This window comes from Brienomyrus brachyistius, chromosome 9 (genome assembly GCF_023856365.1).
Source record: "Brienomyrus brachyistius isolate T26 chromosome 9, BBRACH_0.4, whole genome shotgun sequence".
NCBI classification, from domain to species: Eukaryota; Metazoa; Chordata; class Actinopteri; order Osteoglossiformes; family Mormyridae; genus Brienomyrus; species Brienomyrus brachyistius.
Genome location: NC_064541.1, coordinates 24,386,039 through 24,399,184, shown reverse-complemented (window position 1 = coordinate 24,399,184; position 13,146 = coordinate 24,386,039). Strand labels below are relative to the sequence as shown.

The window sequence follows — 13,146 nt, the reverse complement described above, 5'->3', positions numbered from 1 at the left end:
TTGCAAAACAAAACTGCTAGTACACTGGAAACAACAAAAGAGTAATATGTGGTGTACTTTTTTTTCTCTGGTGTTTCTTGAATATCCTGTTGAAAAAAGTGATGATTTGAGTTCCTGGAGATATTATTGTGAACAAAATGTCATTGAAGATACCTATATGCGTGCTTTTACATTTGTTTTATATTATAGTAATTTAAGATTTTATGAGAGAGATACAGAATGATGCCTTTGTTCTAAATTAACCATCCCTGTGGGGAAATTCTCTATTCACCTACTCCATCTTGCTGTCCATGACACACAGATGCATGTATAGGTGAAAACAGTGTGCGGATGGGATTTTTTTTAATAATGGAGGACAGACACTGTTTTAAAAACACCTACAACCCCCAGATAACAACTCTCACGTCTCTCCTGGAGCCTCGTTTTATTAAAAAGAATGAAGTGGCATGTTGGCTCTCACAGTCACCCTTGCATTTTCGGGATTGTGGACATTGTAGAGTGCATCCAAGAAGTGAAAAAGCTGAAAAAGAACTGAAAAAATGCTCGCAGTGGGGGGACGGGACCTAGCACACTAGCTATTGAAGACATTAACTGTTTTTGTTAATGTGTAAAGGTATAAAAACTTTAGCTGTATTTGTTAAATTGGGAAAATTGTCATATTTTAAATTGGTACAAAAATTTTGCCTTAACTTTAGGAGTAAGACGAACACCCTGCAAGCGCTGCAAACCCCCCGGATATGTGCGCACACGTGCACCCAAGGGTTGGTCTGCGAAACAGTTGTAATTCTCTCTAGCTGATAGTAGGCGTACCCTGACAAGATGAGTATTACAGGGCCGCTAACAGCCCCACTTCACGCTCTTTATAAAAGAAACGCCAGACATATATAGTTCATGCTTTTTGTATATGGATTGTTTTGTCATAGCGAAATTTTTAATTAGGAACAGTGTGATATAAATCAATTAAGCAACAAGAATTGAGTAGCGGTAGGAACTAGTGAGTGGTATGTATCACCATACATTGTGTCACGCCTAGCTTGTACGATTCTCCTGTGTGCCATGCCCCCTCACTTACCTCGTGTGCAATACCGATTATAACCAGCTGTTTTCCAACAGTTTGATATTTCCTGTGTATTTAAGTCCGCATCTGAGTCTGTATCACCAAGTCTATCATTGAAATGTGTCCCGAGTTGTTACTCGTACCCACAATAAATTCCTGTTTTCGGACTCCCGTCTCCCGGACCTGCTTCTCCGCTCCCTGCTCGTGCACCTGGATGTCACAGAATGACAGATTTCACGAAGAAGAAGACACCTCCACTGACGGAGACGGAATACAGCACGCTAGTCAGCGAGACTGTATACTGTACGCAACAGCCAGACATCCAAGAGGACCCCACGACTCGTGCCTTGGTGATTCATACTGCGAGGGATTTCCCGATCAAAGGATGCATTCCTGGCCAAAGAGGTGAGGTTAAATTTACGGCAGCTCCAGAGCCGGGTGGCGGAGATAAACAGGCAGCAGATCGGCCTAGACTGTGATCTGCCCATAGACTCCCCGACAAAAAGCTGCAAGAAGAAGCGGAGAAACCGGAGGTGCCCAGACAAGTCGCCAATAGTCCTCTAAACTGAAAAGTTCTTGACTGCTTGACACAACATTTACGTTCTTAGGCAACAAAGGTGTTTTGTACTCTTTTATTGCAAAAAGACAGTACATAAAATGTGCTTGTATTGTTGATCAAACTGCTGGATGCAAAAATTAAGCTATAACTTCTTTAAAGTAAAGAAAAGAGACCATAAGAAGGTACACAAAATCACAATAACAGAAACTTGCAAATGCAGCTGAGAAAGATAAACATAAAACAGATTGTTATACCTTTGTCCATCCCTGCTCTAGGACAATCTTATCCGTAAAGGGCCGGTGTGTATACGGGCTTTTGGGATAACCTTTAGGTCAGCTGTTCACACCCAGGTATGAGGACTCTTCAGCCAATCAGTCCTCTAATTAGTAATCTAATTAGGTAGCCGCAGCAAAAACCTGCACACATAGCGGCCCTTTCTGGGTAAGATTGGCCACCCCTGCCCTAGATGAACTCCATTCGAGCTCATCATGTGATCATACAATTCCTGTCCTTATTCTATTCAATTTATTTTTATATGACACCTTTCCCAACAGGGTCGTCCCAAGGTGCTTTACATGGATATGTTGTGATAAACATTAAAACATTAAACATCATTAAAGAGAATAATACAGAATGGGAAAATGAAGGAAAGAAATTAAATAAAGAAAGCCAGATGACAATAGAGGAGAGGAACCAAAAACTCCCAAGTAAGGAGAAAAATACCTCTGGGGGTCCAAAGTCAATTGGCTGCCAAACCCCCCTGGGCATGCTAACATTACAGAAACCAGAAAAGAGTGGACTTGCTTGCTGAATGCTAGGTATAAGCTGTGATTAGGGGTCAAGATAAAGTCTATCAATGAGTCCGTTATCCATGTTGGCCTGTGTAGGGTGGCCAAAGTCCATCAATAATTCTGTTCACCACACTGGCCTGTGTCGGGCGGCATTAAAGGCTGCGCCCATAATTATACAGTTCAGTGGTCCCATTTGTGATGTCACCCTCCCCGGGCACCATCCGGACATGTGGGAAGGCAGAGAGCATGGATGGTCAGAACATGTGTTGACGCATAAATGGACAAGAATAGCAGATTAAAATGACATGTACAGCAACATCAGCAGCCATAGTTATGGTGTGTTAGGTTGCACGTAAGCTAAACTGAAGTAATAGGTCTTCAGTCAAGATTTAAAGACTGAGACTGAATCAGCATCCCGGACATAGATTGATAAACCATTCCACAATATAGGGGCCCTCTAGCAGAATGCTTTACCACCCACTGTCACTTTATCTATATGTGCGACGACAAGGAAACCCATATTCTGTAATCCGAGTGGATGATGTGGCTTATAAACATGAAGTAATTCTGTCAGGTAGGCAGGAGTTAGACCTTTAAGTGCCTTAGTAGGAGAACCTTGAACCTTAACCTAACAGGAAGCCAATGTAGGCAACTAAGAGCAGGGCTTATGTTTTCAAACTTCCTGCTCCTGGTGACAATTTGAGCTGCTGCGTTTTGAATACACTGCAAGGTATTTAATGTGCAGTGTGCAGTGTGTGCTCCCAGATAACAGAGCTTTACAGTAGTCTAACCTACTGCATACAAAGGCATGTATCAATTTCTCTGTGTCTTGAATAGTAAGAAATCGTCGCAGTTTGGTGATGTGGTGTAGCTGTAGGAAGCCTTCGATACTGCACTTACATCTGATTTTAATGAGAAGCTTGTATCTAAGATAACAGATACTCTAGGTTATGGGCTGAACTTTTATATCCTTATGACATCTGCAAGCTTACCTATTGGTGTGAGGTTGACTGTCGACTGTTAAGGGACTATCAAAGAACAGCTGATGTTGCATAATATCTCCTTTTTCAATCCATACAGTTTCAGTCAGTACTGAGGAATATTTGCACAGATTGCTGGCCATTTTCACAGTGCCTGCATTGTTATTTAACTAAAAATAGCTTGGAGTAATTTGGAAATGCATTGTGTGTAATTTTCTGATATAGATTAATGGCTTGTTTGGTGTGGACATAAAGGGAATTTTAGGATCTAAAGAGATAAAATAATAAATCGACAACTTCATATAGCCTTCACATCTGTGCACAGTTATTAGAATATTTACTGTTCAGGTACAAAGATAAGGCTGATGACTTCAACCAAAATAATTTGATAAGCTTTTCCACAAAGTGAGATGATTGATTCTAGTTCTTTCATTTAAACTATGGTGGGATCAAATGTTGCCTGTGAAATCTCAGCTGTAACCTTTCACCTACTGGCCTTTGATACTCCTTTGAAATTTCATGTCAAAGGAACAGCAACTGCTTATTTAGCTAATGGGATTTATCACAGGGGTTGGCGAAGAGTTTGGGTAGGTATTTGCAACTTCTAATGCTTTGGAGAGGTCAGAAAGGGTGGGATTACTAGGTCTTTCTAGCCAATGCCCTTTAAGTAGATATAGTCCATGTTTGACATATGGAGTTTTCTTTCTTATTTGTCAAGAGTGCAGAGAACAGTAAGACCTTGTCTTCATTTGGCTGTGTTTCTCTCTATTTTGGTTTGAGGATTTTGCAGCTGCTTGTTTTATGATTTTTATAACCTGTTATCTGCATCAATTTAATAGTCTAAAAGTTTTTTTTACTGCTCTTAGTGCAATAGAACGTATGGGACTACAGTCTGGGGGATGGCTGTTCATATACAATATGAAGTTTGAATTTGTGTACTCTCTAAATTCAAAAGTTATGATTTCTTTTAATTTGAGATTAAATTTGGTAATCTGAAGCATCATACAAATAGTGTTTGACTAGCTGATCAATGCCCTTGTTTCCCAGTGAGTTGATCTTGTAGCAGCTCTGAAGTCAAAATCTGTAATTAAGCTCTGTGAGGTTTTGTGAGCCAATTAATATTCGCAATTTTCCACGAATAAACTATATACATTTTTTTACTGATAATAGTTAAAGCTTTTGGCTATTCATGTATGGGGAAGGTGTTGAATGGATATCAGTCTGAAATTTAAATATTCACTTAGTAGTTGTGTGGCATTTTTAACTAAAAGCAATGTTATTGAGCAGATAGATGGTGTTAGCATATTGTGTTTGCCATGCCTACAGACACTCTCTTAGTCGCACACATATTAAAAGTAGGAATACTAAGTAAAAAATAAAACTATAACAATGCACACACTTTAGAATATCAAAACCAGATTTGTACATTGCAAAAAATCACTTATGTTCCGCTATTTTGATATTTGCATTTCGTTTTTTGGTTTTAGCTGTTTGAAAAAAGCTGGGAGTGTTATGTATTAGAGAATTGATTTGTCAATATATCAATATACTTCTCAATCACCATCAGCCAATCATAATTTGAATACCAGTTGTTTCTAATCGAATTCATGAAGCAAAATTCTTATAATGCATGATTTTTAAAATGTTACTTCTCTCTCAGCATTAGCAGCTCATGCTTGTGAATTGTATTGTTCTTCTGTTTGGTTGAGATGTTTTTTATATCATGGGACATACATAGGCCACTGTTTGATTTCAAATTACTTATAATAATGTCTTGCTGTCTTGCTTATAAAATCCTGGTTTTTCATTTTTTTTTTTTAATTTATAATTAATTTTCCAGCATACAGGAATTAGTTCTTTCTAGAAGTTTACATAAGTGTGTTTAACAATTAATTTGATGTATAATTGTGACAAACAAGAGGGCCTGTTTTAGTGTTTTACAGACGTTTCCCATAGCTCATCCTAAACAAAAAGAAAAGTATTTACTTCTAAAGTAGCCAGCTTTATTGTTTTTCTTTTCATATATTTGCACCTTTAGTATTTGTAATCCCAATTAATTAGACAAAAAATTAGACAAATAATTTTTAAAATTAGTTTCTGACACATTTATTGGTCAGCAGTTTACGCACTGGACTTATTTGTCTTTCTTCCACTAACTCTTATCATCCAGATGCCCCAGTTCAAGAAGTCTACTGTTCATATGAAGGACCCACAGCATGTGGAGGAGATTATCTGCAACCTGATTCAAGGTGGAGCCTCCAAACTCCAGGTATATGATCCACAGCTTGTATTGGCATGATATCCTGCTTCTCTATCCATTAACCTTAGATTTGTCTTGCTTTCCAGATTATCACTGACTTTGACAGGACATTAAGCCGGTTTTCAAACAATGGCAAACAATGCCCTACTTGTCATAGTAAGTTAACCAAGTGATTATTCTTGAACAGAACATGTCAATAACACACATATCAGTGACTGATTGGATTAGGGTGGAAAACCAAACATCTTCCTGATTTACAGACATCATCGACAACTGCCAACTGGTTACAGCAGACTGTAAAAAGAAGGTATGTGTATTATTTTAACAGGATTATTGTGTCATGTATACGCCTAAAATCCTACAAGATATAGATAATGTAAAAGTCAACCTCATATCAAAGTGGCACCTCTGCCATATTCTTTAATGTGTGTATTTTCTGTAGCTTCACAAGCTAAAGGACACATATTATCCAATTGAGATCAACCCGCATCTTTCAGTGCAAGAGAAATATCCATTTATAGTGGAGTGGTGAGTATTTAAGATGACTTCATGTGACAAAGTAAAGGTTTTTTAGTGACAAAACAATACTACAATATACACATTTGTCCTTATGCTTTAGTATGTCAAATGTCGAAATTTGGTAAAAAAGAAAAAGTTGATAATACTTTTAAAAGTGTTATGTAAGACATCCATTGTAACAAGTAATATTTCAATGATGAGATGCTAAGTTCACCATCCTTTCCAGCTTTTTCTGTTTATCTGAGCAGTGGTTCTCTACATTGTGCTTTCTTTGGTGCAATAGACATTCTACAGGCAGACAAACCCGCTGATGCCATCTGAGACCCAAGAAAGATGAATTGAAACAATTTATAGATTAAAATTTTCATCTCAATTTCAGGTATTTTAAATCACACACATTACTGGTGGAACAGCGATTGCAAAAGAACAAGCTGCCGGAAGTAGTAAGAGAATCGGATGCATGCTTAAGGTAAGATAAAAATGACGTAAGGTGATTATTGGTAATAAATTGCAAGATAAGAATATTACATATTATAAAGATTTCTTATTTAATTTATTCAATATTTATATTAAACAATCCAAACCCAATTTAAATTTCCATATTCACAGGGATGGGTACAAGCAGTTCTTTGACCAACTGCAACAGCAAAATGTGCCTGTGTTCATTTTCTCTGCTGGACTTGGAGATGTACTTGAGGAGATAATACGTCAAGCAGGAGTCTATCACCCCAATGTCAAAGTGGTCTCCAACTTTATGGACTTTGATGAGAATGTGAGCTTATTAACCTTAAGTGCTTGGTTCCCCATTGGAAAAATCAGACTCTCTCAATAATTTTTTTTCAGTATTCATTGTTGAAAATGTTTAAGTAATGCTTATTATTTTTTAGGGCATTCTGAGAGGATTCAAAGGTGAACTGATTCATGTATACAACAAACATGATGGTGCACTTAAGAATACAGAGTACTTTGATCTGCTGAAGGACAACTGCAACATTATTCTTCTGGGGGATTCACTGGGTGATCTCCACATGGCAGATGGTGTAGCCAATGTAGAAAACATTCTCAAAATTGGCTTCTTGAATGATAAGGTATTTAGTGTCATTGTAATTTTTATTTTTCAACTAAAAATTATTTTTAAAAGATAATATTTTATTCAAAACAAACTATACCTTCACAGGTGGAGGAACTGCTGCAGAAGTATCTGGAATCATATGATATTGTATTGGTGCAGGATGAAACATTAGAGGTGCCAAACTCCATCCTCCAGAAGATCATCTGACTCAGATCCCATATGTTTATTTTTTTTCCGAGTATCTTTTGGATTTTGTTCTTACATAAATATTACTTGTAACTTAAAAAATGGTGGTGAATGTTCAATTGTGCCTTGAAATGATTTTGGGATAATTTGTGTGGATTTTTTCTTATTTTTACTAACTAGAAGATTCAACAAACAAATTCTTATTAATTAGGTTTTACTCTTTTTGTGAATTTGAATAGTGTCACAAAAGGACTACAATAAAATTAGACATAAATAACTCATAAAAATTCAGTCTTTCCTAATTTATATAACTGTACCTGATAGAAAGCAATAAAGTAATATATACTATAAACAGTGCATTTTTAATGAAAAGAATCCATCCATCCATCCATCCATTTTCCAAACCGTTTATCCTACTGGGTCGCGGGGGGTTCGGAACCTATCCCGGAAGCAATGGGAACAACCCAGGATGGAGGGCCAGCCCATCGCAGGAAAAGAATACATTATATTCTATATTATGCTGTTTGCATTATTGCAGTATGGCGTTTGCATTGCATTTTTCATCGAATTGGAATATATACAGTTGTCAAGTTTTAATTTCCTTAATCTATTGTAAATCATATTCAGTTTCATTTTGGGATTTTTGCAAACCTCCTAACATGTCTCCATGCACTGTAAACCCAGATAAGTTGGTTGTCAAGTGATTGCCTCAAATAGTTTGTTATTGACAGTAGAAAAAATTAATTTCTCCAAGTACAGTCAACTTAAACGTACAGTGGTCAGAATTTATTTATTTTTTGTTATATACACTTAAATGTTTTAAGTAATCAGCAATAGAAATTAAATTTAGAGGCTACTTAAAAGTACAATAGAACTTAAGTCAAATACATTTAAATTCCTTGTTTTTATTAAAATATGAATATATTCAAATTTAAGATAATACTTTAGATAAGAATATCCCAATTAAATTATTTTGTCTATGACCACACAATGCAGTACTTTTCATTTATTTTACTGAAACACACAAATTGATTATGAAACAATATCAATCCAAATACAATCAGAGAACAGTTTTTTGTTTGCTCTGTGAACAATTATCAAGTTTGAGAAAAAACACTGACCATGCAGCATATACTGACTATGCAGTAGCAGCATATACTACAGGTGCAAAAGAAAAACTGTATGTATGTATGTGCCACACAACAAAGCAGGCATCAAGAACATCAGCCTTAAGAACAACTATGCAGTGAGGATCAGAATTGGTAAAAAAAAAAACTGAAACTTTTCTAAAATGTGACGTCTGTGGAATAATGATAATAAAAAAACAATACTAGATACATCTAGCACAAGAAGAATCAGATACAAAATGAGCAACTGCAAGACTATTTGCTCTAGTCAGTGCAAAGTAATTGTGCAACAATCCAGACACAGACATGAAGAGCTGTTGTATGTGTGCTGACTTGTCTCAAATTGAAAATCTCACTCCAGCCAGCTGACCAAAGTTGGCAACCCTGGGAATGACTGACTGAGTGGGACATGAGCCGCAGACGTGCCGGTTTATGGGCTTGGCGTTGGGGCTTGTCTGAGGTTCCCCGAATTACTGCGCTCACCTCCATTGCAACCTCTGGGGAGCCAACATTTACACACGGCTGCCGAAGCACGAACAGCGGCTTGTTGGAAGAACTTGTTAGAAACATTACATTTTAATACTTAATTCTTAATTCTTACACTGCAAACTCATTCTTCAGCTTCTGAACTTTTGGAGATGGTTCACCTCGACCTAATTTTAGCATTACCTGCTGAATGAAGGTAAAAGTGTTTTTCAAGCACTTCAGGTACTGCAGTTTTTAGGCAAAGCCACACATGAGGTACATTGCTTGAGGTAGGTTGGTGAGTGCTTCCACTGAAAGGCTGCCCTCTAGGATGATGCCTCATTTCAGGGGTTGAGTTGTGGCAATGCTGGGCTTGCAGCTTTGTTGTCCTCATAGCAGAGGATTCCCACTGGAATGTCCACGGAGTCTCCCTCAGTGACTCTACATAGTGCAAAAAACAAGAAAAAAGGATATTCAGGTAACAGCAATTTGTCTACAATAAGCTGTATAGAATTATTTAATATTATGATTTTTTAAATTCAATGTTGTTTTATTTTAGGTACTGTAAACAAGCTGTTCGAGCCATTTTGTGTGTGTTCCTGCATAGGTGTTTTCCATGTTGTGACAGTAGGTGGTGTATTGGACAATGTGATATGTAAATGGCATAAATGGAGAAAGGGTTTACTCATTGAACTGCTCTTGAAGGACATAGACGCGTTATCTCCAAGAATGACAAGGCATCTAATGGCTGTTGGCTCTGCGCTCTGCAAAGAGGTATAAAACACACTTGAATGTAGAACAAAGAAATATATCTTATTCAAAGACCATGTTTCCCCGGGTTTTGGAAGGGCTTGCTAAAGACATGGAAAGGTGTTGCTCAGTATGTTTTGTACGCCACTGGTCAGTGTATGAGACACCAGCCTTATCTTCATGGGAAGGGAAAGCACTGCTCAAGGATAATTGTTTAATTATTTTGGGATCTGCACCTAGTTAGTCAGTGCGTGTAAAACGCTGCTTACCACCAATCTTAAGAGGAGGAGACACATTGATTATAATCAACATACACACTGGGGTCTTTCTCGTAATCAGCTACCTTTATTTCCGTGGAACCCTTGAAAGAATGGGTCATTCTGAAAAGTTCAGTGAATTCAAGTATGTGATTGCAGAAGGATGCCACCTTTGCAATAAATCAGTTTGTAAATTTCTTCCTTACTAATTATTACATATTATGCTAAATATTACATGATATTGTACTATATATGGTATTATTGCAAAATAGAAGCATTTATGATCAACAAAAACTCAGCCACAAAGTGGGAGACCATGTAAAATTACAAGACGGGGTCACCAAGTGATGAGGCGCCTGATAAAGTGATAAATCACGCTTCTCTGTCTGGCAGTCTGATGGATGAGTCTGTCATTGGCAGATTCCAGGAGAAAGTAACGATCCCTTCCTTATTACTCTAGGACAGTCTCATCAATTCACCACAGTACTACTACCACTAATAAGCTTCCCTGCTGCTTCTGTCCACCAATACTTTCATTTTCATACCAAGTTGTCCTATGCGATGTCGCGGAAGTCCGGAGTCTCGGAAGCTAGGGGCGTAAGACGTCATTCATGAAAAAAACATTTTCAGTCCTACATTTCCCAAAAGGCTATACGCAGAAAGCACATGCGCAGAAGTTTCCTAAGTCGTTGATGTTATAGTACTATGACAACGGTGAGATTCTGTGAAGTAGTTGAACCGTGGAGCTGCTGAAATTGTACTAAAGCTTAGAGTTTCCTCTAAGGTACAGTATAAGAGTTTCATTATAAATACTGTAATTAATTTAGGGGGCTATACAAAAATGTACCCCTGACAATAATTAATTTATTTCTGTCTAGCTACTTGAATCGTTCTCCTATGTTGTTAGCAAGCTGGCTATCATGCTATCTACGTAATTTCTTTTTTTAATTAGAGACATATTACCTTGTGATCTTATATGTAAGAGATATGATATAAATGTGAAAATAGGTCAGTACGAAAGCTAGAGGTTTCCTTTGTCAGCTGGTTATGGTTTGTAAATCACCTGCTATCCATTTGATCGTCGCATTTTTTAACATTGAAAAATTAGCATCTGATGCATTTATTTGATTCTGATTTCCCATAAAACTGTTTGCTTAAATATCCCCTCTAGTTAATTTGGCTAATCTTCTTACAATACTGCGTCACTGTAGCGAGAGGGATTAGCTAGCAAGCTTTCTTATTTCTGAATCGATTATATCTTGTGCATTCAGAAGCTGAAGAAGTAAGCTCTTGAAATCTAAAAAAGCTATAATTATTTAAAAATGCATGCATGTAATTCATGTCCACTACTTTTAAATATGTAAAGGTGAATTTCCTAGAATTAATGTACATTAAGAATATTTTTTGCATTGTGTTAGCAGACACGTGTTTAGTCTATCCAGCTCATTGACTAGACCGATAAACCTGGCGGAAGGTATGATGTGAGCTGGGCCCATCTTTGATGTAGAATATAATGTATTAACTCTCCATTCCACGTCCTTCCCAATTAGGGAAGCATATTGTATTGACCTGAGCAGTTTCCTTCACATTGTGCCATGTGCTCCATCCCCAGATTTTCAGTATAGTAATGTGTAGTAACAATATATTAAATGAAAGTTTTGAGGATACCTAGAAAACTTTGGATTCTTGAAAACAGAGTTAAGTCAATGGTATTATACACAACAAGTAATTTAGTATCAAGAATCCTAAAATGTCTGATTCCTGACCCACAGTATATTACCCCAATCAATACTTGTTGATGCCATGACATTTACAATTGCTTAATCTATGCCAAAAACATTTATAGAGTCAAATTGGCCTTAAATTACAAGTATGTTTTGAAGTTTTTTTTCCCAGTTTTCAGTCAGTTTCAAATATATTTTATTACACCAAACTCTTTGCATTCAAAATTATTTAGGATGTTTTAATTTTAAATGTCATAAAAACATGCTTTGACATGCTATGGATGATTTTATGATATTCAGTTCTGGAAAAATTTCGGAGACGACAGCAACATATTTAGTTTCATTCATTTCTCGGTTCATGGGAATGCATCCATGTAAAATATACATTTTTGCAAATTCCAGTCTGGCTCTTCCCTGCTTCTCATTGATGAAGGGCTTCTTTCTTCCTTTATGGCACTTTAAGGGCTTCTAAGAGTAATAGAGTTCTAGCAGTACTTCACACTGTACTTCACTGAACTGTACTTCACACCTGCACTTAATGTTTCCCATTCTTTTTGAAGGTCATTTGAGGTCATCCTCTGATTCATAAGGCACTGTCTGATAAGTTGACGGTCATCTCTAGCATTAGAAAGGACCTTACTGGTTTCTGGTCAATTCCAGTGTCTCCTGTTTCGCTTTGTTCTTGTGTTCTGCTGTCGTAGAAACTTTGATCCTGGAATCAACCTGCCATTTAGCCTTCTACCAGCAGAACCAGATTAAATCAGGATTTAAAAATGCAGATTAAAAAAATATATATATGGAGCGGTCTCTTAATTTTTCCCAGAGCTGAAAGTTGTTCAATAGAGAGATGCTTTCCTTTGGCAGGTGCCTTAATCTTGCATTTCTTTTAGTGCAGCATTGTAATTGTTTCATTCAACAGTTCATGCTGTTAATATGCACACTGCTTATATCTTAGTCTGCTGCTGGGGTTTAAATGCATTTTCACTGAAACATTTTTTCCTCTGTTCCTAAAAGGTGGAATGTCTCTCTTTAAAGCTCGGGAGTGGTGGTTCACTGTCCTGGGAGAAAGGGAGGAATTTGACCAGGGGTGCCTGTGTATCGGTGATGTAGATAACAGTGGCTCTGGACATGGTAAGTTCCAGCTTTATGAGTAGAAATGGAGCAAATATCATACTAACGAAGTTGCTGATTCAACATGGCAAGCTTGCTTAACAGGTGTAATGGCTTGTGGACAGCACATACCATTAGCCCTTTTACACCAGGGCTGGTGCCCATGCTGAGTCTAAATTCTGGCCCAGATGTTGTATTCACACCAGCGGTGCCGAGCCGATATATCTGGGCCGGAGCTCATTTTTTGGCCCTGAAAGACTGCTGGCCCAGAGATGGGAGTGTGTGATGT

The 13,146-nt window shown here is 37.4% G+C and overlaps 2 protein-coding genes and 1 long non-coding RNA gene across 7 annotated transcripts in view; 2 read left to right on the top strand and 1 right to left on the bottom strand.

Moving 5' to 3' along the window:
- The first annotated feature begins 32 nt into the window (after positions 1 to 32).
- Positions 33 to 7,507, top strand: nt5c3a (5'-nucleotidase, cytosolic IIIA). Its single transcript, XM_049024846.1, has 9 exons — positions 33 to 1,462; positions 5,558 to 5,656; positions 5,734 to 5,803; positions 5,908 to 5,954; positions 6,090 to 6,175; positions 6,546 to 6,635; positions 6,776 to 6,938; positions 7,054 to 7,254; positions 7,344 to 7,507. Exons 2-9 carry the CDS (start codon positions 5,558 to 5,560, stop codon positions 7,443 to 7,445), a joined length of 858 nt encoding a protein of 285 aa, XP_048880803.1. The 5' UTR covers positions 33 to 1,462; the 3' UTR covers positions 7,446 to 7,507.
- An 855-nt stretch (positions 7,508 to 8,362) lies between these two features.
- Positions 8,363 to 10,651, bottom strand: LOC125748560 (uncharacterized). Its single transcript, XR_007399589.1, has 3 exons — positions 10,569 to 10,651; positions 9,702 to 9,780; positions 8,363 to 9,457 (listed from the first exon to the last, which is right to left on the bottom strand). It is a non-coding gene; the product is annotated as an uncharacterized LOC125748560 (long non-coding RNA).
- A 42-nt stretch (positions 10,652 to 10,693) lies between these two features.
- Positions 10,694 to 13,146, top strand: part of bbs9 (Bardet-Biedl syndrome 9) — a 106,982-nt gene continuing 104,529 nt past the window's right edge. For all 5 annotated transcript variants that reach the window (XM_049024805.1, XM_049024806.1, XM_049024804.1 and 2 more), the window contains exons 1-2: positions 10,694 to 10,807; positions 12,762 to 12,878. In XM_049024805.1, the coding sequence (XP_048880762.1) occupies positions 12,767 to 12,878 (112 nt within the window). In that variant the 5' untranslated portion in view covers positions 10,694 to 10,807; positions 12,762 to 12,766. The remainder of the gene's footprint in view (positions 10,808 to 12,761; positions 12,879 to 13,146) is intronic.

Coding starts and splice junctions, on each gene's coding strand:
- nt5c3a (XM_049024846.1), top strand. CDS start 5,558: ATGCCCCAGTTCAAGAAGTCTACTGTTCATATGAAGGACCCACAGCAT. Junction 5,657..5,733: donor GTGGAGCCTCCAAACTCCAG/GTATATGATCCA, acceptor CTTGCTTTCCAG/ATTATCACTGACTTTGACAG. Junction 6,636..6,775: donor GAATCGGATGCATGCTTAAG/GTAAGATAAAAA, acceptor CCATATTCACAG/GGATGGGTACAAGCAGTTCT.